The sequence below is a fragment of the Eleginops maclovinus genome, chromosome 1 (genome assembly GCF_036324505.1).
Source record: "Eleginops maclovinus isolate JMC-PN-2008 ecotype Puerto Natales chromosome 1, JC_Emac_rtc_rv5, whole genome shotgun sequence".
NCBI classification, from domain to species: domain Eukaryota; kingdom Metazoa; phylum Chordata; class Actinopteri; order Perciformes; family Eleginopidae; genus Eleginops; species Eleginops maclovinus.
In genome coordinates, this window is record NC_086349.1 from 2160480 (window position 1) to 2185258 (window position 24779).

Here is a 24779-nt window from a genome sequence, read left to right on the forward strand (position 1 = left end):
AAAGCTGGAAGTACATCCTAATGAACCAATGTAAATATATATTACTGTTGATGGTTAACATAAAAGGAGGTTTATGTCACAAGCCGGAAAAATACAGTTTAAACTTTCTTTGAAAACATAGAAATTAATATTTATTAATATTGTTATATTATTATTGGTATTATATTGTTTCAGTTATGAGGATATTTTTGTGTTTCTTTAGGTTAAATCTTCAACTGGAGGTTGATTTTTTAATCAAGAAATTACATAAACCTATTATACATGGTACAACAAAACCGTTAACATCAGGACTCCGATACACAGACAAAGTACAAAAAAGTCAGTCCATCTCTTCTTATGGATGTGGAATTTTCCCATAAATAAAATAAACTGTACAAACAAACAATATATATTTTCTATGGTAACGCCCTTAAATGTATAAAAGTGTCTTCTGAAAATTGTAGTTATTTGAAACAGACCTAACCTACTGTTCAACATACAATAAATACTCGGCTGTGCATACAGTGATAACACAAGTAGTTTATTCCTAACAATGTTTAATTTCAGTTTAGACGTGGACTGTAAAGGTAACGTACTTAAGTACACATTTGAGGTCATTGTACTTAACCCGAGTGTTTTCATTTTATACTACTTTATACTTCTACTCTACTACATTTTGGAAGCCAGTTTTGCACTTTTTACTCCAATACAATTACTTTACAGATGAATTTACTAGTTACTTATAAATTCAGATTTTCACACACAATACTTAGGAAAAGTTTGAAATAAGATGATTTGGTATAGAATAAACTATCCAACATTATTTTTAAGTATCTGAAAGTGGGTTAACAGGAAATGTTTTGGCAGCAGGTGCATTGTTTGGATCTAGTAACATCAGCCCGACAATTGTACATTCGATAGAGTATCCAAAGAATACACTATATTAAATATAAACAAAGAATAACACTCATTATAATCGACCAATATATTATTAAACAGAAACATTTGGACATTCTATGGTTTATAAACAGTGTGGAAATGTATTTAGGGCCCTAGCCATGTGAACCTCTTTTAATCTGGGGGAGGACCTCACTTCCTCTAGGGGGGTCTGGGGGCATGTTCCACCGGGACGATTTTCTCATTTTATTTTGGAGTTAAATGCTTCAATCTGGTGCACTCTGAGGACAAATTAAGAGACTAGATTTATGGATACATACATGTCTCATCACCCATATGAAACAGAATTGTATACTTTTCAATAATCAAAAAATCATTATAATGTGACCACAACCAATAACCAATCATTTAAACTTTTGGTCATTTATATTTTGGGCTCCTGAATCTATGTCAGCCTCTCCTTTCTCCCTCCTGTAGGCTACGAGCACAATAGAACTTCCGGTTAACTTCCGTGTGTTGAGTGTACACTCGACTACTTCCGGTAAGTTGTGTTGTTGTGGAGATTGGAGACGCTAGTTTTTAGCTGCTAATAATTTGATTGACAAAGTTAAAATATGAGTGGATTTCGGGTGAAAGAGAGGCGATTGGCGTATCAACGCGTGAAAAAGACCACACTCAATTGTTGTATACCTCTTTGTACGAATTCGTCGAGGTACAATAGTACTATAAGCTTCCATAGCTTTCCAGTGGATGTGTCGGTGAGAGCCGAATGAATGGTAAGAGTACGGCGGGACGACTTCACCCAGGGCTTGAACCCCGGACGCCCAGTCCAGACGAGGCCTTTTTGGCAGCAAGTTTTTCTTAAGTGTTTTGTCCACAGATATTTCAGTTCCAGCTCCCGGAATGGGAAGAGTTCCTGCTTTAATATATCTTTTGATTTAATATATTTTGAGTTTTTTTTTTACTCCTAATTCTTTGGGTAGAATACTTGTACTTTAGTACCATTCTCGATGCAGTACGTTTACTTTACATGTAGTATGTTGACAGTGTGGTATGTAGTACTTGTTCTCAAGTAAGGAATCTGAATACTTTTCCAACCCCTACTCATTCAGTTTAATTCAAATATTATTGCCAAAATGGTGTAAAATTGCGACAACTATACATAAATATTTTAAATGTACTGTTAATTTAATTGACATTCGAACAAATGCAAGAACAACATGTTTTGTTTTTAAGGAATACTAGGAAGCATTTAATAATAAAAATAACAACAAAAAAAACATAGTAGAGAAAGTTATGTCAGTTATTCGGTACACGGGGTGTGTGTGTGTCAGATAAACCCTAAAGGTTCATCGTAACCACAGTACTTCCGCGACGTCACTAATGACACGTATTCAAAATGGCGGCCGCGGCTATGGTGAGTGGAAAGCGAACTATTTTCTTCAAACTACACGTCGCTCATTCCTTCTTCCAAAATAAATTCAAACACACTGGTGACATCGTACCACAGTGGATGTTAACATGGTCGATTAACGACGCTAACTAGACGCGGGTTTACGAAATGTGGCCGCTGTTAAAATGTTGACGATCCTGCTAACTGCTTGCTGTAGTTAGCTACCTATCGTTAGCTAGCTTGACTGTCAGTCAGCTGTGGCAAAAACACAGATTTGTAGGATTTGTCTAGTATATTAAACTGTACTGACAGAGCAAAAATGACTGCGTACTTGGTTGTTGGACTGTCATGTGCTGTACAGCCTAGAGGAATTAGCTAGCCAAACTTTGACTTGAAGCTAGCTGTTAGTAGCTTCAGTTTGAGGCTGTTGTCGGTGTATCTAACAGAGCTGAAATATTTCAACACCAGTAGAACGCTACTAAACAAACAAATAACGTTATCTAATAATGTTTGTTATCTAACTGTGCTGTTAGTGTCTTATAACATACATATAATTGATGTCATAAGCAACGCTTGCTAACTTCATTTACCGAAACGCCATGCCTCTGTATTAAGTGCAATGCACGTCCTTCCGATGGACGGAGGTGATATAAGTACTTAGATCTTGTACTTATTGAAAAGTAGAAATACCACAGTATAGGAATGTTATGTTATAGTAAAAGTCCTGCATTCAAAATGTTACAAAGTAATAGTATTAAAATATACTCAAGTACCAAACATAAAAGTGCTCATTATGCAAATAGCTCAGAATATAATATATCGTATGTTTTGGTTATAGTTATTGGTGTATTCTCCAAAGCTGGTAAAGGGTGGATTTTATTTCAAATACTATATTTACTGTTGGGTAGAATGTGAATTTAATCCAGATGTAACTAAAGTCTTAAGTGTTGACCCTACTGTTTATCATGAATCTATACCCAAGCAAAGTAACTTAAGGTACTACATAATGTAGTGGATAAAAGGCTGTGTTAGGATAGGCAGGTGTGTAGCTTTTTACGTCATTGCATTACAGTACTCTCTAATCCATTCATTTGAGCTCTGTTTGTACTGTGCCACAAATTAAGGCGGTTGTGGTTTAGCAGGTAGAAGAGGTCTTTCCGGCTTTGTGTTTTTGATCAATATCTGTTTGAATCAAATAGTATTAGTAGCAGCATTATGCTCCATGGAGACAGTTCAGAGAGCATGACATTAACTCCCTCTCCCATCTTGTGAGCAATAATAGTTCAAAGTCATATGACATCTTTCTCTTGTTGTGAACAGTGTATTTTTTCCTCAAATAGTTTTGTTGAAATGATCCCCCTCAATGCCTGTACTTATATGCTGAATGTAAATGTATCTTTATGTGTTTCTGGGTAAACTTGACAAAGCCACTTAAATGGTATTTTTGTTTTATTCCATAGGAAAGCAATTCATTCTCAACTAACATACTTTAAAATGCATTTCGATATTAAATTGTGCTTTACATAAATAAACTAAAACTGGTAATTTATCAAGTTTTAACTTTTTTCAATTATTGCTTTTACTTTTTTTTTTTAAATGTATAGTCTTTTTAAAACAAAGTCAGGCAAGGATTATAATTTATTAACGTGTCAAGTGCTATTAGAGCACCAACAGTAATGTTTTCAACAGCAAAATAAATCTATAAAATGATCAAAAAGTAAAGAGCAGATTAGAACATGGCTTTTTACATGGTAATGCTGGTTGAACAGGTGTATTGAAAAAAAACATTGGCTTTATACCCAAGAAGGTTTTATATCTACACAGGATTAAGGTAGTTGGAGGAACTATGTCCTGACACCGAGCAGAGGAGATCATGCAGCTAAAAAATGAAATACAGCCAAACTTTTTACCTCATCAATTATATCAGAAATGTAACCCTATGCGCGATTTAAAACCCCAGTTTGGAACCCGTTCATAGTCTGTATACGGTTAACACCCTGAAGTGGTTTCAGGTTTGTTTTGCCTGAAAGTTAAAGACATTTGAAGCCCTCTGTGATACTGTCCTTCTCTCCTTCTCTTTTAACTCGGAGCTCAGCATGGTAGTGCTGCACAATTAGTTCAATATTTTTAGCTTTCAACATTTTTGGCCAGAAATCAATGGAAATGATCGGCTGCAATATGACCCAAGCAGAACGTTTATTGAAAGTTTGATTGCATTAATGCAATAAGCTTTCAAATGTAGCCTACAGAATTTAGAATTCATTTTATATATTGCACGGGATGCAATTCTTTTTCCATTATAGCGCATCCGTAATTTGTACATCAGCTGGAATGTACCACAACGTGAATTGGAAGGATTGCTCTGTTTGTTTTAAATGTGAAGGTGCAGTAAAACGTATCTCTAAAATAAATAAATAATCAGGATAAATCATCTTGGTTTACATATTGATCTTAATAATTGTGATTACCATTTTGGCCATAATGCAGCCTTGATGCAGGGTCAATCATTAAAATAAAGCTGTGATAACCCTTTTTAATTTATAGTGCATGATGTAATGAGTTAATGTTTATAATTTTTTCTCATACAATAATGATGATCAATAAAGATTGTTATTGCATAAATCTCAGTGCATGTAAGAATTGTGTGTGTGTGTGTGTGTGTGTCAGGAGACGTGGTGGGCCTTGCTGCTGTTGTTGCCTGTTGTCAGGCCGTTCTATGTTCCCGGAGTCGCACCTCGGGACTTCCAGGATGGTGACACAGTAGATCTTAAGGTAAGACTAAAATCCCTGATCATCATCTCAGGATTTAACAGAAACATTATGGTATGTTTGTTCAGTTGCCTTACATCACACACTTCCTGGGTCAAACACCACTGGGTGTTCCTTTGTGTATGTAAGACCTGGCCACTTAAGCATAACTTTTATATGTGAGAAAGAATGTTGTGTTAGCATGACAGATGACATGTGAGATGTTGACTATCATTTGAAGCGATACCACCGTTTCCTGTATTTTGACATACTGTAGGTCGGCTATTCTAGTGTTGTGTTCTTCTGTTATAAGGTGCTATATTTTGTTATCTACATCATGTAACATATATCAGGAGTATGGACGTTTTGATCGCAGCAACTTTTTGATGCCTACGTTATTTAATGAAGCATTAGATCATACAGCCTACTGTGGAGTCATCATGTCAGTAGTAGATGGGGCAAGACGTCATTTTGAATGGAAATCACCTGCCACGAAGCTGTAATTTACTTTTAATAAACTTCATTGGATATTAACAATAGTTTTGGAATTCTATGGAACACAAGTCAGAACTGAGATATCCATGCAGAGGCCTATGTACATTGGATTAATGGCCACTATACTGTAGTGTTGTTGAGCTTTCCATATTCATTCATTCAGTGTTCACCTCCCATCCAAAAACATGGACATCCGGTGCTTTCAAATCTGCAGTGTACTTCATTTGGTCCTAACCAACAGATAAAATGATGCATCGCTGGCTTTTTAGTTCTGCTCTGTGTAATTCTCTCTGACTGGTTACCATAAAGTTAATATACAAAACACTGTTCCTACTGATCATGGTTGGAAAGCCTTCACACAAAGAATAGTTTCCAATGTGTTTCAGACCAAGGTGTTGTGAGGGTAGTTTTCCATATGACCTTATCTTAGACACAGTCGCTCAGTAATTCTCCTCATTTGTTTTTCAGGCCGTGAAGCTGACTAGCTCCCGCACCCAGCTTCCCTATGAATACTACTCTCTGCCTTTCTGTAAGCCCGATTCTATCTTCTACAAGGGAGAGAACTTAGGTGAGTGTACTGCTGCTGAAACGTGTGGATCATGCTCTGGGAAATTTCCCGATATACTTGCCTCATTTAACCTCAACCTATTCAGGAAAAGCACTCTCATCTTACATGTTGCTTTCATGAAAAATGTGTAAACATATTGTTGTTTTTTTGTAGGTGAGGTATTACGTGGAGACCGTATTGTGAATACCCTCTACAATGTGGATATGAACAAGGACAAGAAATGTGAGATGGTTTGCAACACGAAAAAGCTCAGCGTAGAAGAGAGCAAGCTGGTTGCTGAGCGAATCCAGGAGGAGTATTATGTGCACCTGTGAGCATCCTTTCCTAACTGTTGTTACACAAACATAGGCGCCGATTTATGTTTCTGCCGGTGGGTGCTCTAAAAAGTTTAAAGCCCGACCCTCGACGCCCAAGATAAACCTTATGCAAAAAACATAGCCTACGTGACTTTTTGCCCTATGGATTTGGAAAAAGTAGTCAAACGCATGGATTTCAGCGCCATGTATTCTTCTGTAGCCTAACAATATAAATGGGTAAAACACCATAAGAGCTCTCTTACGGGTCCATTAAACCATACAATTTGTTAACTTTGTGCATGTGCATCCATCCGTAACCAGATCTGAAGTCGTAATGACAAGTTCACGTTCCCACGGTGACATAAACACATTTTCGATACCTTTATCAAAATAAAAGTCTTTTGCATCTAAGACGGAAGGTGGCATAAGCCTCTATGAATTATTCAAATAATAAATGATCATTTAGGCACATATCAAATTAGGCACAAATGAATGTAAATAATACTACTTCCATCGGGTTATTTAGGCTACAGGTTGTTTATGTCAAACAATGTCAGAGTAGGTCTGAAAGCCAGGTTTAATTTTGGCCGGTAAAAATATGATGGTAATATGCTGGTAATTATTTTCATCTACCAGTCATGTTGGCTGGTAAGCCAAAAAGTTAATGTCGAGCCCTGGATGCAGAGTTTGAGGATTCAAACGCACGAGGGGGTGAGTGCAATCAATAATCTTTACTGAAAAGGTTCGGTAAACAGGTAGGCAGTTCAAAAACAAATAAAACAATATCCAGTATGGGAAAGGCAGTAGAGGAGTCCGATGGTCACAGTCACAGTCCAGGTTCGATGCACGGCAGGCAGGTCAGATATAGAAGTACCGGCGAGGAAGAGGCAAAAGAGTCGTCGTTGAGGCAGGCAGGATGGTTCGATGCACAGGTAGATGATCTGAAGTAATAATCAATTCCACCAAGATGATTTAGTAAAACGACTCGCATTAACTAAGGCCAAGTGCTCAATCCAACGCAAATTCGACACCACCGTGGCTGTGAGACACGTACGCCGCCAGCCAAACAAGTTATAATCGGCCATCTAATGCTGTTGTTACACACACAAAGCATACAGGTCCACGCAGTAAAATGCAGTCAATTAACCATCAACACATAGGCCCACACAGCTACTAAATATCAAAATTGGATTTGTTTTCACTCACCATTGACGCTACTTCTTTATGAGGAAAGTGGCACTCCTCGCAGCAGTGCGCTTGATGAATTCGTCTGCGATTACATCCAGATTCCTATTTCTTGATACATCCTTGTGAGTGTTCAATACAGCAATATGGGTCAGTCTTGCTTGCCCCATCGTGGACCTCAAATAAGTTTTAAGTCGCCGCAGGCCTGAAAATGACCTCTCTGAACTGCAGGATGTTACTGGGACAGTCAGTGCGAGTTTCACTAGTTTGGTCATCTCTGGCAACATGATTCTCAGGTGCTCTCCCTGATTGCCTTTTAGGAAGTCCACTACATCTTGAAAAGAAGCTAGGCGAACTCCTCGTTGCTTTGCTAAGTCAATGCACATATCACGATGCAGCCTGAGCCTTTTCTCATCCAAATCATCCCTATAGAACTCCATGATGCTTTTGCAGTCACCCTTCCCGATCAGAAAATCCTCAACATCTTGCATGCGTTCGAATACAGAAGGACTAAACCTGCAGTCCAGGCATGTTGACGCTGTATCCATGATCTCAAAGAATTGCTGTCGGTACATTGTTTCTGGTGTTTGAAAGCAGTGCGGCAAACCTCCATCTTCCAGTCGGCGGGGTATTTTTCTTGGCCTTGGCACAGCTGGGCTCTCCAAATTCAAGTCATGTGCTGCTGCAGTTGTGTTTTCCCAAAATCCTTGGAATCCTTCTTCACGAAGACACTTTATGTCTTCTCTGAGCGTGTCAACCATCTGCCTAGCTTTCTGTAGGTGCAAACTCCTCTTTTGGAGTGCAGCATTGACTGTTTCCATGCGAGAGAAGAATTTCAGCATGAGTTTCAAAGAGAAAAAAGTGCTAAATTTCTGCAGGTGCAAAAGAAAACCGTAGGCTTTACCTCCTGCGTCACCTTTTTCGTTCAGAGACAGGTCCTCCAGAAATTCCAGTAGCGCGCTGTAGTTGGAAGCAATGGCTTGTAACGAGGCCGTTGTCATGGTCCAGCGCGTCGGGCATAACGGTTTCAAAGATGATGCGTCTTTGCCTTGAAACTCTTGGAACCAGGTGAGTCGCTTTGGGGAATTTCTGATGAGTGTTACCATGTCACGAATAAGTACCATGAAGTTCCGACATGGTGGAATGTTTTGGGCGACATCATGCACAACCAAATTCATAACATGAGCAGTGCAATGGATGTACTGTGCTCGGGGCTCCAGCTCCCGCATGCGAGCCTGTAGACCTGTTCTAATGCCAGACACATTTGACGCACCGTCATAGCATTGTCCTCTGCATTTACTGACTGGCAGTGAGAATCTAACCAAAACGTCTTTTAAAAGCTGAAAAAGGGTTTCTGCTGTCGTTTTTGATGTCTGATAAAATCCAAGAAAAAGTTCCTCTGGTTCCAGATCTTCAGTCACAAAACGGAAGCAGATAGACACCTGCTCTTTGACCGTAATATCGGCGGTCTCATCCATAATCACAGAGAAAAACTCAGCAGACTTAATTTCTCCAATTAGCGTTCTCATCACATCATGGGCCATAATTTCAGTCATCTCGTTGAGGATGTCATGAGATAGCCACTTGCTCTCCTTCCGAGCCAGCCATGACTGTAACTCCGGGATATCTTCTGCACGTAAGTTTAGCAACTGTATCAAATTGGAAGCCTGGTCTGTTTTTCCTCGAATGGCCAATCCCTGACACGAGAGATATTGAATAGACGATAGGACAGCCAACAAAGCTATTCTGGCATCAGACATCTGCTTTAGTTTTCCAGCAGAAATAGAAGCGGCAACATTAACACCTGCATTAGCAGCAGCAACAATGCTAGCAGCAATGCGATGCAAATTTGACTTTTCATGAGATCTGAATCGTTCCAGTGCTTTAGACCAGCTGGAAAAGCCATCCTGTACAAAACCTTTGAACGATTCTTGATCGTGTGTTGTTGATGGAAGCGGAGCATTCATTTTTTTAGCAGTTGTGCAAACTTCACAAAATACCTTGTCTTTGGTGGTGGCATATGCTATCCACGGGAATTTCGTCTTCCAACTAGCCTGAAATGACCGTCCTTTTTTCCGCACACCTTCACTGCTTTGGTTATCTTCGTTAGGCCTACCGTTAGTTGACTGGGCACTTGTGGAAGTTTGAGCATCGCTTGATGTTTTTTTGGGGGGTTTTATCAGAAATCTCTCCATTTCGTAAGCCAGCTGCGCTCTACATTGGCGGTTAAACGGTTTAAATCTTCGTGGGTGCTCGGCAATCTCCGTGTGTGCGGTTAAATCTCCGTGGGTGCTCGGCAATCTCCGTGGGTGCTCGGGCCCCGAAGCACCCACGGTATCGGCGCCTATGTACACAAATGCTAATATTGACCTATTGCCACGAGGACTACAGTGACGCAGTGATGATGTATTGTTGTAGGCCTACTCAGAAGTATACAGCATCTCAAGGGATCCCTCAACAAAATCCCTTATGGATTTTGGAATCATTTCTGTGGCAAACCAGTGTTTTGAATATTTACACGTTTTGTTTAGCAGGATAATCTCCAGTATCGCTTTAATACTAGTTAAAGCAAAACGCAATCAGCAGAAGTAAATAGCTGATGTTATGCTATAAACAAACTAAATGACAGTCACATGACTTCACATCACCACTGCTAAGCTTAAGGCGGCTAATGTTTGGCGTGATTAAAACTAAACTAAATAATGTAGTCTCATTTAGCCGCTTGTTAGCATTCGCCATATCCACTTTCAGACATTTTCCATTGGGGTATGTACTGAAGGGTTTTGTGCGGTACAACCAAATGTCACAACCTCTTTAACGTGTGTTAACCACAGATCTTATTTTAGGCATCTAAACAAAAATCTATTCAAAAAAACATTGACTTTGAGATGAGGTACCCCAGAAGTGCTAACATTTTAACTCATTTCTGGGTTTTAAGACTCATTCCTGCACTGATCTATACCACACATTACTTTATATAAACAGTCATATTTTTTTGTTCAGTGACTGATTTGTAAAGGAAAATGTTTGAAGTAATTCCTAGTCTAGTATTTTTTTAGCAGAATGCAGTTTGTTGTCTGTTACTACATTAGATAATGTGATTCTCTGGAAATGAGATGTTTTTAATATTCAAACTATAACTAAGTGAACCTTTCTGTGCCTCTCAGTATTGCAGACAACCTGCCAGTTGCCACCAGGTTAGAGTTTTACCCCAACAGAGAGGCAGCAGGGGAGGAGGAGCAGAAGAAGGACGTGGGGAAAGATATCCAGTTTGAACACGGATACAGACTGGGCTTTGTCGACAACAACAAGGTGTGTTTATACAACGATTCAGGAATTCTTGCCATGAAGTCCAACAGTTTTCTGAGACTTAGCTAAAGCATTGACAAAGGAGTATATTATAACTGCCAAGATCATGGTTTGGGTCAAACTTGCTTATGTGATTTATCTGCATTAATGTTTGTTTAACACTTTAAGGTTTCCAGATGAATCACACGTGATTATGTGTCAGTGTTGAAATCCATTCAATATTTACTCAAATGATCATTCTGCCTGTGTTTTTAAAGTATCCTTATTTTGATTTTTCTCTTCTCCCTCACAGTTTTATCTGCACAACCACCTGTCCTTCATCCTGTACTTCCACAGGGAGAAGCTAGAGCAGGGGGATGTTCACAACTATAGGGTGGTGCGCTTTGAGGTGGTACCGCAAAGTGTCAAAGTAGATGGTAGGTTGTGTAATGTGTTTGACCTATGGTGATTTAAAACGATCTAAATGGGATTAAAGGAGTTGTGGTGACACGCGTTATGCTTACCCAGTTTCGTTTGTATTGATTCTCAGATCTGAAGCCTGTGGAAACGGACAAGACTTGCACCTTGCCTGAAGCCAGTGGCTCTGCCCCACAGGAGATCGACCCGACCAAGGAGAACGGAGTCCTCTTCACCTACTCCGTCCACTGGGAGGTCAGTGACTGCTGCATGGATTCCCAGGGACTTTAATCATCTGTAGGAGTCTGTTCAGGCTGAAAAGCTGAAGGGATTTACTATTCAACTTCAAATCTAGTCTGCTACTGTGCTACACAATCTAAACACTAGAATGGGTCTCTGTTAAGTATGTTTATCCAATCTGACACTGAAAATGAAAACAAGAGAATTGTTGTTTGAAGAAACAGAGCCATCTATTTCTTTATGACTACAAAATACATTTCAATGCATAAGAAAAACCATTCCCATCAATATGTATATTCAACAAATGTTGTGCCTGCTTCTTGTGAAGAAAGGTGATGTTATTTATAATATCTGGGATACTCGCCTGTACTCTGTAACATTATGCCTATGAAAATACATTTGAAAAAAGCTAGGCTATAGGAGTAAGAGTAAATGAAAGCTAGTGAAACGTATTACTAAATGCTTTGCGCTCTGCCATTCTTAGAGAGAGCTGCTCTCTAAATCAGAACATCACATTCCAATAACAAATGGTCCAGTTTGTGCCAGAGTGACTATTTACGACTGCACCCTATACAGTATACTTCCACTGCTGTACAATTATGGTTATATAGGTCAGATGTTAACATTCCAGCATTTTTTTCTGCTGTTTTAGTTTTCTAAGATGATCTACAGCTAGATATATGTAAAGGAAGGAGGGCTGAGCCTCTAATGTCCTCTGTGCAGGAGAGTGAGATAAAGTGGGCGTCTCGATGGGACACATACCTGACCATGAGCGATGTCCAGATCCACTGGTTCTCCATCGTCAACTCTGTGGTGGTCGTCTTCTTCCTGTCTGGTATGTCCATTTTTGACAAATCCTGCTCAGTGCTACTATCATTTCTCAAATGGCCTTATAAACACAATAAAGTGCTGCAGTTCATTCCAAAACACAAATGCTACGTACACATTTTGGCTATAAAACTGCCTTTTTGATTGGTGAGATTTTAACACATACTACGAGCCTTTTGCTCTGTTTACACCTCACTGTTAATGCCATGTGCATCTATATGTGAGGCCTCAGACTGCAACTGTTAAGACAAAAAAGTGCAAACAGACAGCTCCAGAAGTGTTGTCACCAATCCTACATGATCATAAATTGGAGGCATAATGGTTGATTGTTTATGATCAGCACAGGTATAAAGGCAGGTGTGTGCTGTGTGCAAATACTCTGGCACATGCCCAATAATGCTTGAGATTCCTTGTCAGAAAAGTTGTAATAAAGAAAGCATAACATTTCATAGAACCTAAGGCCTGACAGGAAAAACCCTCGAAGAGTAAAAGCCTTTCAGAAGCTGGAGGTTTTATAGTTTTTACAGATCAATGGACCAACATTTCTTCAGCCCACACATCTAATTATACACACACTATAATAACTCAAACACATGTTATATCAACTTGATTATGATATTTATGCTTTTTCATGTTCCTCAAATTCAAAACTTAGCCAATCATTTGTGGACAGTTAGAACCAAATGTTTTATCCATATCTTGGTAAGTGCTCTTGTACTAAAATAAGAACAAATGGTGAATACAAAGATAAGAAGAAAAAATCCCTCCCTGTATAAGGCAAATTGTCTCATAAATATATAGAATATATATTGTCTAATGTTCGCTGCCTTTCACTTTTCAGGTATTCTGAGTATGATCATCATCAGGACTTTGAGGAAGGACATTGCCAACTACAACAGAGAGGATGACATAGTAAGTAAATGCAGTCCTGACAGTTTGCTTGGTTTCAATTCCTTGGGAAAAGAACACTTGTGGAGTTGAGAAAGCTTTTGGATGGGAGTGATTTGATTAAATATCTACTGATTGGAGTGGGACCTCTTATTGTTTATCAGTATATTCCAGGCCCTTAAGCCCAGTGTTTCTTTTTTCTACACAGGAGGACACCATGGAGGAGTCTGGATGGAAGAATGTCCACGGTGACGTCTTCAGGCCCCCTCAGTATCCCATGATCCTCAGCTCTCTGCTAGGCTCAGGGATCCAGCTCTTCTGTATGATCCTAATTGTCATCTGTGAGTTTGTTTTCTATATCATATTTTCCCTGTAGATCTCTCTTTACACCACACAGCTCTTCTCCCATCATTCATTCACATGGTTCAAACAGCGCGTTTACATAGGGTCAGTGGAATGTTGTCATGGTGCGGGGGCTCTCATTCATCCAGCTAATATGAAGCAGAGGAATACCTTTTTCTAAACCAAAGTGAAGCTGACGGTTTAAAACAAACTAGTTTCTGAATGAGTTGACATTAAATGTTGGGAGTTATTGTCTAAATAAGTTGTGATGGTCTCAAATGACTTTTTAGAGATATGCTGTGTCTCCATTCAGGTACTTCCCTTAATACACTGAGGTCGTGCACCGAGCAATATGTGTAAGATTTTGTAGGTACAGAAGTACACGATGTGAGACTCCAGATAACTCTTGGAGTATTGTCATCATGGTAATGTTGCCTGGCAACCACATGAGAAAGAGCTCCAGCTGTTTCTTTTTTACCTCTAAATATGTTACCTCCAAAAACCAAAATATTCAGTCCACTTGTGCAACGCATTGTGACATTGTCTGTGTAATGTGTGTGTGTGTGTGTGTGTGTGTGTGTGTGTGTGTCATAGTTGTTGCCATGTTGGGCATGCTGTCCCCCTCCAGTAGAGGAGCCTTGATGACCACTGCTTGCTTCCTCTTCATGTTCATGGGGTAAGAGCCATGTTCATCTTTCCTATCCCCATAAAGAAAAATCCCAGAAAATGAAAAAGTGTATTTATTTGATTTACTCTGCTTGGGATGTTCCTCCTGCAGTGTGTTCGGGGGCTACTTTGCTGGCAGACTGTACCGCACACTGAAGGGCCATCGGTGGAGGAAAGGAGCGTTTTGTGTAAGCCAATACTTACCTCACCCTCTAACCTTTAATGTATAATAAGGAGCTGCTGCTGTGAACAGAAAGGCTGAGGTTGTTTGTTGTATCTCCCTGCAGACAGCAACTCTGTATCCCGCTGTGGTTTTTGGAATCTGCTTCGTTCTCAACTGTTTCATCTGGGGGGAGCACTCCTCTGGGGCAGTGAGTGTCATGACATGATGACTTTATTGTAAATGTGATGTTGAAATAAGACTTGAGATGAGATACAATATGAATCACTTTAAACATATCAAAGAATGTCACTTTGAGAAAATATGTAAAACCAAAATCTTCGAACTCTAGCAAAACTAAAGTCGTCAAGTTAAAATACTTGTAACATTTGCCACCACTGACTGTATGAAAGTCAGCAGCACGTTTCAGAATAATAAGTAGCTGAATAAAAAAGTTTAATCTAATCGAAAAAAGGTAACTTGTCATTCAAAAGAGGGAGAACGTGTTATTCTTTCTTTCAGGGGTTACACAGTTTGCCTTAACAAGAAAAAGTGCAATACATTAATATCCAACTTCTGTCCTATCGATATAGTGTCATAATTAACTGCCATTTCTTATATATGTATATACATTTATTTTATTAGCAGGTAACTTAAATTAAACTCATCAGCAAAAAGATTTCTTAAATTCTAGAGGTTATTAGGAAAAAGTCATTTAGTCAATTCTAGAGTTTGTCAGCAATGTGGGTAAATTCTGGAGTTTATCAGTACAAATATTTTTAGTATATTCTAGAGTTTACTAGCAATACGATTTAGGTAAATTCTAGAGTTAATCAACAGAAAAGTTCAGAGAAAGAAAGCAGACAAAAATAAGTTACATAGAACTCCTGGTGGACCGCTGTGTTACAGAGTAAGCCCATGTATGTAAAGATGATCAGTACACTCATGGATTGTTGAACCCCTGCACCACCAGGTCCCCTTCACCACCATGCTGGCCCTGCTCTGCATGTGGTTCGGTATCTCCATGCCCCTGGTCTACCTGGGATACTACTTTGGCTTCCGCAAGCAGCCTTATGATAACCCAGTGCGCACCAACCAGATCCCCCGCCAGGTGCCCGAGCAGCGCTGGTACATGAACAAGTTTGTAGGGTGAGTGTATGCCTTTGAGTCTACAGCCACTTATGTTCTTTAATGGAGGCTTTAAACACTCTTGTAAGAAGCTAAAATCTCCTTTTCCTGTAGAATCCTAATGGCGGGGATCCTGCCCTTTGGTGCCATGTTCATCGAGCTCTTCTTCATCTTCAGTGTGAGTACTACTGCTCTGCCCTCAACGTCCTGCAATCTCTTTCAGTGCTGTACAATTATTCATTTATTTATTCATTTGTGTGTTTACCAACAGGCCATCTGGGAGAATCAGTTCTATTACCTCTTTGGCTTCCTCTTCCTGGTTTTCATCATCCTGGTGGTGTCCTGCTCTCAGATCAGCATAGTGATGGTGTACTTCCAGCTCTGTGCAGAGGTAAGTTCACTCAGGCTCGGTGTGTGTACTGTACCTTGGTATCTTTTTGGTTGAATGGAAAGTGTTTAATTAAAAAGATCGCCATCATAGTTTGGTGTAAATGCCTTGTGTAGATCCAAAAACGTTTCTACATATTTTCTGTGTATTCAAAACACGGATAATGTTTACGTTTTCAAAAGTCATGTGCCACCTTTGAATGGTTTAAGCAAAAAAATAAAAAGTGTGTTAGGCTAAAGAAGGATTTACACCTGTCTGATGGATTTCTAATAAACCAAATCCATCCGTTTCAATACCCGATGAGTCATTAGTAAACAAGTTATTAGCAAACAATAAAGGCATTAGTTACACTCTACCAGACAATGAGGGAGTGTAATGATCAGTTAGAGAGCAGGGCTGTTTTATACAGGTTTCTTTGGAGTGTGTACATGGAAGCAACATTCTGTAGTAAAAGCAGCTGCTGCATCATCACTGTTTCTGCTCTCCATCAGGACTACAGGTGGTGGTGGAGAACGTTCCTGGTTTCAGGAGGATCCGCGTTCTACGTCCTCATTTATGCCGTCTTCTACTTCATCAACAAGGTAAACCTTGAGGCTGTTTTTAACATTTCAGGTAACCACAGCTTCTGTGATTGGCACCCAGCCAATTATGTTTCATTCATTGTTCCAACTAAACATTTCCTGCAGGATGTGAGCAAATATGAATTTCACACAACTCAACATGTCTCCTGCCGACAACTTATTCTATGTCCGGATTATAAAGTTAATAGAAAATATATTTCACTGTGATTTGTGTTTTTTCCACGTAAAAACGAGGGGAAACACATTTGGTGTGGAGGTGTTTTTGCTTTAATGATAGAAAGAAATGAAACCCCATCCACCTGTTGACCCCGCTCCATTTCAAAGGTTTCAAATATCACATGAGCAATGTGGCTCTGTAAATATTCTGTGGTATCAGAATAGCTGAAACAAACATTACATAAAGGAGACCCGGGAACTAAGAGTCAGAACGTCTTTGCTTGTGCTGATTATGTGCCTGGCAACAGCTGTGTCCAGAGGGATTACAATTTCAGGTTTTCTATCCCTATCTTTTAAATGTGATATGTCAGGAACGTTTTTATATACATTTCTTCAACATTTTCTTCAAAATTGATAAGGTTTTTGTAGTCAAAGGTCACTATGACCTCACAGAACCTGCTAATTATGACACTTTGGAACAGATTAAAGGATATTGATAATAAAGTAATGATAATTTAGACGGATGTATGTGAAGTACAGCTGGACTAGTTGGCAGAAGGATATGAATGCTTGTAAAAGTAGGACAGCATCTAAACATTTTTTCCATGTTTTAATATTTTCCAGATAAAACTGATTCATCGTTTTTTGTATAAAATGTCAGAAAATATTGAAAATGATTCATTGGAGTTTCTATGTGCTGGGAACACATACTATACATTTCTAATATGAAACTTTGGGGTACTCTACATTCCCGGGTTCACAACAGGACTCTCAGAGCTGGCAAACTGACTATTATGGATTTATTGGTTATTAAAATTGCACCTTGGAAGTCTGACTTTATGGGAGTGAATAGCAAAAGATATGAAATGACGCACCTGTTGATCCCGCTTCCTCTTGATTTGCTCCGCAGCTGGACATCGTGGAGTTCATCCCCTCCCTCCTGTATTTCGGCTACACCGCCCTGATGGTGCTGTCCTTCTGGCTGCTAACAGGCACCATCGGCTTCTACGCAGCCTACATGTTCATCAGGAAAATCTACGCCGCGGTCAAGATCGACTGAGGGTCGCTGTCGCTGCTTTTCTCGTTGTTTTCAGTTTCCTTTTTTTTTTTGTCACATTCAGTTTTTTTTTTTAATGTATATATTTTTTATTCTTCATGTCCAACAAGCACTGACTTCTGTGTAGAGGGAACGAGACGGGTACTCTTCGTGGTGCAGCAGCCCCATCCGCTGGCCTCCTGGGGAATAACAGTAAGGTGGTAAACCAGCTGTGTACTCTATCTCGCTCTCTCTCTAGCTTCTACCCACCCCTCTCCTAACCAGGACAGAGACTCAGAGAGAATCCTCTGATGGGACACTTCACGTCTCCTGCTGTTTCACCTCGCACACAGCACAGTGGGCCAAAGCTTGTCAAACAATGGTTTCTGCACATTTTTGTCTATTTTATTTGCGGAGTCTAACTTATCGTGGTTTTATTTTTGTCATCACAGGATTTTCTTTTCTTTTCAATCATCTTCTGCCAGGATATTTGCTCTGATTTCTTTCCATAAATTCTGACTTTTCTCTTTCCGTTGTCTCTGTTTGCCAATGGTTTCCTCTCAGAGACTCTGGAGATCAGGGAAGCATTGTGGAGTCTAACTGTGGTCATACTGTTGACTTTCTTGTGTCCAACAAAAGCGGATGGAAATTATGCTGGGAGTAATGCATTGTAACACAAGAAAGGATAAATTAAATGATCTATTATTTTTACCCCAGTTACAATGTCCTGGTGTGACCATGTTAACCACATCTGAAATCCAGATATATCTCCCCTCATTCCAAAACAACGAGTCTCTTTATAAATGTTGACATATTGGTCCATTCACTCTAAATGATGCGGAACAACTCAGAATGGGACTGTGAACCCGATGACCTGAAGTGATGGACTGTTGGGGGAAGCAACTGGAGATGGAAAAAAGATGACAACACGAGAATGGCAAGGACGTCTGAAGCTTCCCCGGTAGAAAGGTCCAGAAAAAGTCCAAATGTTTGGTTCCTTCGCCGTGCCGTCAGTGTAGCCTTAGCAGAGCCTGCTGAACTATGCAGTAATGGGAGGAAAACTGTTTGTGAAGGTTGTTTTTAAAGGACCATTTTTGTTGAGTCGTTTCTTTAAGTTTAATTATGATGTATGATATTTGTGTGTGTGTAATATGACAGCCAGCTGGATCATATCCTTGTTTCAGAAAACATTTTCAGTGTCCTGGGTTGCAGAGCATTGACATGTTCTTAATAGATCTGTACAGTAATAATGTATTCTTAAATTACAGCACACATTTTTTACCTTATCCGGGCTGACAAATGTTTTATTTTCTTTGTTTTGTCAGATTTTCCAGCTAATAACCTTACAATTGCATTTAAAGCATGGATGGAACATGAATTTAAAGTTTGGTTTGAAAAGCAACTCGAGCTAAGGGCTTCCTGAGGTGTTCGACTAGCTAAATTACACTAAATATATTAACCGCCTTGCATAATAGTCATATTGTTAAAGGAGAATTCGACGTTTTTTGGAGACGCGTCTTGGCTTCCTTGTCGACAGTGGGATCACTTTGTTGATAACCCTCATAATGTTATGTTAAACATGAAGCTACAACCAGCAGGTTTAACTGTCAAAGTGTTCCAATGTCCTGTCAAGATGCTACGCTAACTAGCTGCTGGCAGGTAGCTTCATATTTTCATCACATCCCCCTTCAAGAAAGGGAATATATGTGTTTGGTTTCCTTTGAACTCAACCTGGGCACATCAACATGGTTATCCCTAGCCCTCACATAAACTGTATCTCCAGCACATGGATCCTTCTCTGCTGCACTGCTGTAGAATTATTTAGAGGTTGGAGGGGGGGCACATTTAAATCCTGAGGGAATATTCTAAAGGTCAATTTTAATCACAAGCTCCAAAACAAAAAGCCATTCAGTGATCAACTCTTAAAGCTTGCAGGGCACTATGATCCCTTCAGTTAATATTTATTGTCTTTATGGTTACCATGAACATGGCTTCAGTAAAGAATTGAGTTAGGGAAGTAGCCTGGACACCCCTCTTTCTCCAGGAGCAACAGAGTAAAAATGACACCTCCTCCTCATCAACACAACAACTTTTCTATGATGAGTGAATCAAGCCAAACTGAAGTTGCCCTGCCACCTGCCCTGGGACTGCTCAGTAAAGCCCCCGGGTTCCTCAGTCCATCAGACACACCAATAGCATCTCTCACTCATCTGTTGCTAGCTCATAGAGTCCTGTTGTGAACACGGAAATGTAGAGTCCCCCAAAGTTCTATTAGAAATGTATAGTAGAGTCCCCAGCACATAGAAACTGCCGGATGATAACTTTCATATGTTGGGTAACTAGCACGATTAGCACATGAAGACCGTAGAAAAATGGCTTGCTGATTTGGGCAATTTGTAGTGGTTCTGGGGGTTAATGAGGATGCTCAATCCATTCTGACATGTTCAGCATTAGAAATGGCGAATCTAACCAGAAAATGCCAATATTTTGATTCTCTGTGGGCTGATTTTAATGCATTTTGAAGATTTAGGGGACTGGATCATTTGGATTGGATAGATTGCTTATTTATTTGAAAGCAAATTCCACAGTAGAGATAATAATGTTCATCTGTATCCAATGGTTGCAACACTACTCATGGTAGTCAAAATCAGCCCTCAGAGAGTACAAATATGGCCACTTCCTTGATAAAACCGCCAGTATCCTCAATAACCCCCAAAACCACGCTAAAATTGAGCAAATTGGCCATTTTAAACTAATGTCCAAAGGCTATAATGGTAATTCATGTACATTAATTCAATTTCTGCTAATTGAGCAAATTGCCCAACCTAGTTAGCATTCTGCAGTTTCTATGTGCTGGGGACCTGTACTATACGTTTCTGCAATTAAACTTGTGTGTACCTAACAATCCTGGGTTCACAGTGCTGGCAAGTGGACGGTACTGTAGCACCCTGTGTGTGCGGTCAGAGTTACTGCGGGCCTCTGTCTCTCCTGAAGGCAGACTGCCTCTCCTGCTGTGCACACGCAAGAGGAGATTTTTTTACACAGACTTTTAGAAGACCCCGGATCATGCCTGCGTACGTATGATTAAGGGGTTTACAATGTAAATAAAAGAAAACAGCTTTGTATTTGTTGCGTTTCGCTGTTTGTGGCGCTCTCTGTAACAATCCTGTCATCGGTTTAGCCAGAAGCATGACGCTCATGATGACTCAAAGGAACTTACTCCTCTCTTTGCTTCTTTTACAGAATGTCCAATTACAAAACGTACAATGAAAAAACAATAAAGTGATGACAAGTTGAATATGAAAATCAGCTTCTGAGGTGTTCATGGTGTCTCTTTTTCCTCTTGTTGCATTACTAACTGCCAGGTTAAGTCTCGTGAAAGATGCTAGAATTGCATTTTGATCATTCTTTGTTAATGTCTGCAGCAGTACTCGTGGACGAATTACTGAACAGGTCCACTGTGGACAGTCACAGGGGCCATCATCTCCATAATGCCACTAAAAGAGACCCTTACCAACTAGAATGAGGCTGAAAATTATCCCAAATAACCTCTCCAAAGTGACCGATACTTCTGCAAAGACTCAGAACAACTGAAAGGACAACCACAGACACAGCATATCTACAAATAAAAAAACTTCAGAGAGATAGTACAAAATGATTAAAAACAATGTGCAAGAGAGATGCGTAGCGACAAAGGGAAAAAACAAAGCATAAAGAACCCTTAAAGTGTGTTTTGTTATAGGAGTAACGGGGGCCTTATGCACATCTGTACCCAGTTTTCATCTCCCACCTGACCATCTATTTCAATAACAAATGACCTGCAAAAATATGTTATGAGCAATCCAAGTATCACAATATAATTGTAATGTGATTACGTGCTGTCACTTTTGGATTACCTCAATATCAAATGCAGAGCAAATAAATAAAAAAGAAAAGTATATAATGTTAGAATGTATTATGCAGCCGAGCCATTAGCTGCCTTTATCCAGATTGAGCTAGTACATGCTTTGCTATATGCCACAGCCTGAAATGACTGAGTAACTCTTACTTTTAATACGTCTGCAGAAGGTGGCAAGGCTCATGTCATGAATGCACGTTAATACTCTATAATGCTGCAGTGACCGGTTTAATGACAGCTTGAAAAGAGGCAGAGACACAGGACTCTTGGAATGAGCGTCCTGAGACTGGTGATCTGTTGTAATGTGTGCATGTGCTTCTTTACAATGCATTCTAACATTTTAATCCTGCTCATATTCCCTAAAAATATCAAATGCATCAGTTAACTGACTTTTTTTTATGTAACTGTAAGGGAAGACGGTTATCTTTGTTGTACTTCGTGTATCACATGTAAAAGCACTCAGTTTGCAGAATGGCTATTTTAACAGTGTTATAGAATATTATTATTCTGTTTTCATCAGTAACAAATACATGTGCCATCATTTGAATGTTCTGGTTTTCAGTGTTGAGCCAATTTGAGATACTTTTAAAATACTGTGTATTAAAAAAATGTACGCATTGCATCACAGCCTGTGTTTGCATAAGTCAAAGTAGATAGTTACTATGAGCATTTAATGAATGTAATGGAGCAAAAGTATAGCATTAAATGTAAATACTCAATTAAAGTACAAGTATGTAGAAATTGTGTGTGTGTGTGTGTGTGTGTGTGTGTGTGTGTGTGTGTGTGTGTGTGTGTGTGTGTGTGTGTGTGTGTGTGTGTGTGTGTGTGTGTGTGTGTGTGTGTGTGTGTCTCACAGCTTAGTGGATGTAAGTATAGGTTAGATTTATGCTGCTATAATTAGGGCCATCCTGACACTGGGCAGTGCATGCTGCAGCTCACTGAGACATAGTCCAGACCCTGGTCCAATAGGGTCACACACTGTGGGACACCAGCCAGTAGTCTTATTGTCTTGAGATATTCTGGGATGGCTTTAAAACTTTCTTTTTTTTAAAAAGCATGGCTGTTGTTAAAAGTCGTATTACTCTATGTATTTTTGTCTTCATTTCAAATGTAAACCCCCCTCCCTGTAGTTCACGTGTTTTACTGCTCCCTCTCGGGGCATGTTACTGGTCATGTGTCCTGTCACGTGGTGGGGGCCTAGAGAGAAAGAGAGAAGCATACTGAAGCTGTGAAGTCTGCTTCATCCAGTTTCCAGCAGTCAAAGCATAGAAAATGAATGTCCTGCCCTGAATGTGATGGAGGGAAGTAACCGATTGTACCAAGCTCAGTACAGAGCGGTCCGTGAGGTCCTTTCTATATTTCTAGTTCTGTGCTGGAGCAGTAGTGTCACACTTATCCCTTATATATAATGTGTAATTGTGCTCTAGACACTTTTCGATCTCAGCGATACTGATTCGGCAGCAACGTTCTACTTTCTACTACAACTACAGTGGAAAATTACGGAGCCCGCGAAGGGTCACGTTGGTAAATATTTTCATTGCGTTCCCTCGCAATAGTTTTGCGTTCCCTCGCAATAGTTTTGCGTTCCCACGCAATAGTTTTGCGTTCCCTCGCAATAGTTTTGCGTTCCCTCGCAATAGTTTTGCGTTCCCACGCAATAGTTTTGCGTTCCCTCGCAATAGTTTTGCGTTCCCTCACAATAGTTTTGCGTTCCCACGCAATAGTTTTGCGTTCCCTCGCAATAACTTTTGCGTTCCCTCGCAATAGGCTACTTTTTTCCTCACAATAACTTTTGTGCTCCCTTGAATAGGGCTCTGTATTTCCAACCTCACAATAGGCTACACGGTTGATTTGGATTTCAGTCACCATGGATAACCTGGACTTTAAAAAATGATCACAAAAAGGTATTGCGAGGGAACGCAAAAAGTTTTGCGAGGGAACGCAAAAACTATTGCGAGGGAACGCAATACTATTGCGAGGGAACGCAAAACTATTGCGAGGGAACGCAATAAAAATATTTACCAACATGACCCTTCGCGGGCTCCGTAGAAAATAAATATCAGTTAAGACTTCTTTTTTTAAAATAAAGTTTGTTTAGCAGTTTTTATTAAAGGTCCCCTATTATGCAAAATGCACTTTTTATGTCTTTTATACATAACTATGTGTCCCCGGTGTGCAAGGAGACTCACAAAGTGTCAGAAAATTACAACCCTCTCTCTTTTCCTCCTAACCCACATCTCTAAAAGCGACTTAGAGTTGTTGTGTATATAATACATATAATGTCTCTGTTCTAGTGGTAAACTACGGTGGTGTATTGCTATCACACTAAAAAAAAAAATAAGGCTCAGTATCAAGTAATTACGTGAAAGTTTCTTGTTATAACAAGATCTTTTTCACGTTTAAACAAGATAAGTATCATGTTATTACATGAAATTATCACGTTATTTCATGATAATTATATTTTCACGTTATAACGTGAAAATATAATTATCACGTTATAACGTGATAATTTCACGTTATAACGTGAAAATATCATGTTATTTCAAGATAATGACATGGACGAAACAGCGTTCGCTTCAAAGAAATAGCCTATTGTGGAGATCGTAATGTCACTACACTATAAAGGAAGTAAAACGGCCCGACGCGCAACCGAATTGCCCGAGATGGATGTTTCTGATAATATATGCTTTTATTTCCTACTTGGCCTGAGACACTGGGAGATATTGGCATTTGTTAGGATGGACGGAATTATAATAAGCATGCCAACGCTAAGGAGGCGACTGAAGTTCTTGGGGTTGTTCAGGAGGAAAGCCCAGTCAGACTTGGTGGATTTCTTATCTCAGAATAACGTGATAGTTGCATATCTTGTAAAAACGTGAAAATATCATATCTTGAAATAACATGATATTTTCACGTTATAACGTGATAATTTCATGTAATAACATGATACTTATCTTGTTTAAACGTGAAAAAGATCTTGTTATAACAAGAAACTTTCACGTAATTACTTGATACTGAGCCTTATTTTTTTTTTTAGTGTGATAGCAATACACCACCGTAGAAACACTGACAAGAGTTTCAGAAATAATGCTGGATGTGGTTTGGAACATAATATGGAGTTTAATCACGGCAGCGTTTAGCTGAGTTTCTCCGTTAGAAACTTCTCTCTTCAGAGGAGAGATGCATGCGCTCAAAGGGGCAT

At 39.5% G+C, this 24779-nt stretch overlaps 2 protein-coding genes across 3 annotated transcripts; one reads left to right on the forward strand and one right to left on the reverse strand.

Moving 5' to 3' along the window:
* Positions 1 to 2248: 2248 nt before the first annotated feature.
* tm9sf4 (transmembrane 9 superfamily protein member 4) lies at positions 2249 to 18965 on the forward strand. The gene is made up of 18 exons (XM_063882405.1): positions 2249 to 2293; positions 4937 to 5041; positions 5981 to 6080; positions 6234 to 6390; positions 10729 to 10873; positions 11163 to 11286; positions 11400 to 11521; positions 12230 to 12341; positions 13176 to 13246; positions 13431 to 13563; positions 14159 to 14240; positions 14343 to 14418; positions 14518 to 14601; positions 15364 to 15539; positions 15633 to 15696; positions 15790 to 15909; positions 16398 to 16487; positions 17554 to 18965. The coding sequence occupies exons 1-18, from the start codon at positions 2276 to 2278 to the stop codon at positions 17701 to 17703; spliced, it is 1929 nt and encodes a 642-aa protein (XP_063738475.1). The 5' UTR covers positions 2249 to 2275; the 3' UTR covers positions 17704 to 18965.
* On the reverse strand, positions 7100 to 9897 carry LOC134863731 (zinc finger MYM-type protein 1-like). 2 transcript variants are annotated; one of them, XM_063882385.1, is made up of 2 exons: positions 7583 to 9897; positions 7100 to 7317 (listed from the first exon to the last, which is right to left on the reverse strand). In XM_063882385.1, exon 1 carries the CDS (start codon positions 9754 to 9756, stop codon positions 7591 to 7593), a length of 2166 nt encoding a protein of 721 aa, XP_063738455.1. In that variant the 5' UTR covers positions 9757 to 9897; the 3' UTR covers positions 7100 to 7317; positions 7583 to 7590. The 2 variants fall into 2 exon arrangements, with proteins under 2 accessions (XP_063738455.1, XP_063738463.1); XM_063882393.1 differs by lacking the exon at positions 7100 to 7317 and having other exon boundaries at positions 7416 to 8372; positions 8466 to 9897.
* Positions 18966 to 24779: the final 5814 nt, after the last annotated feature.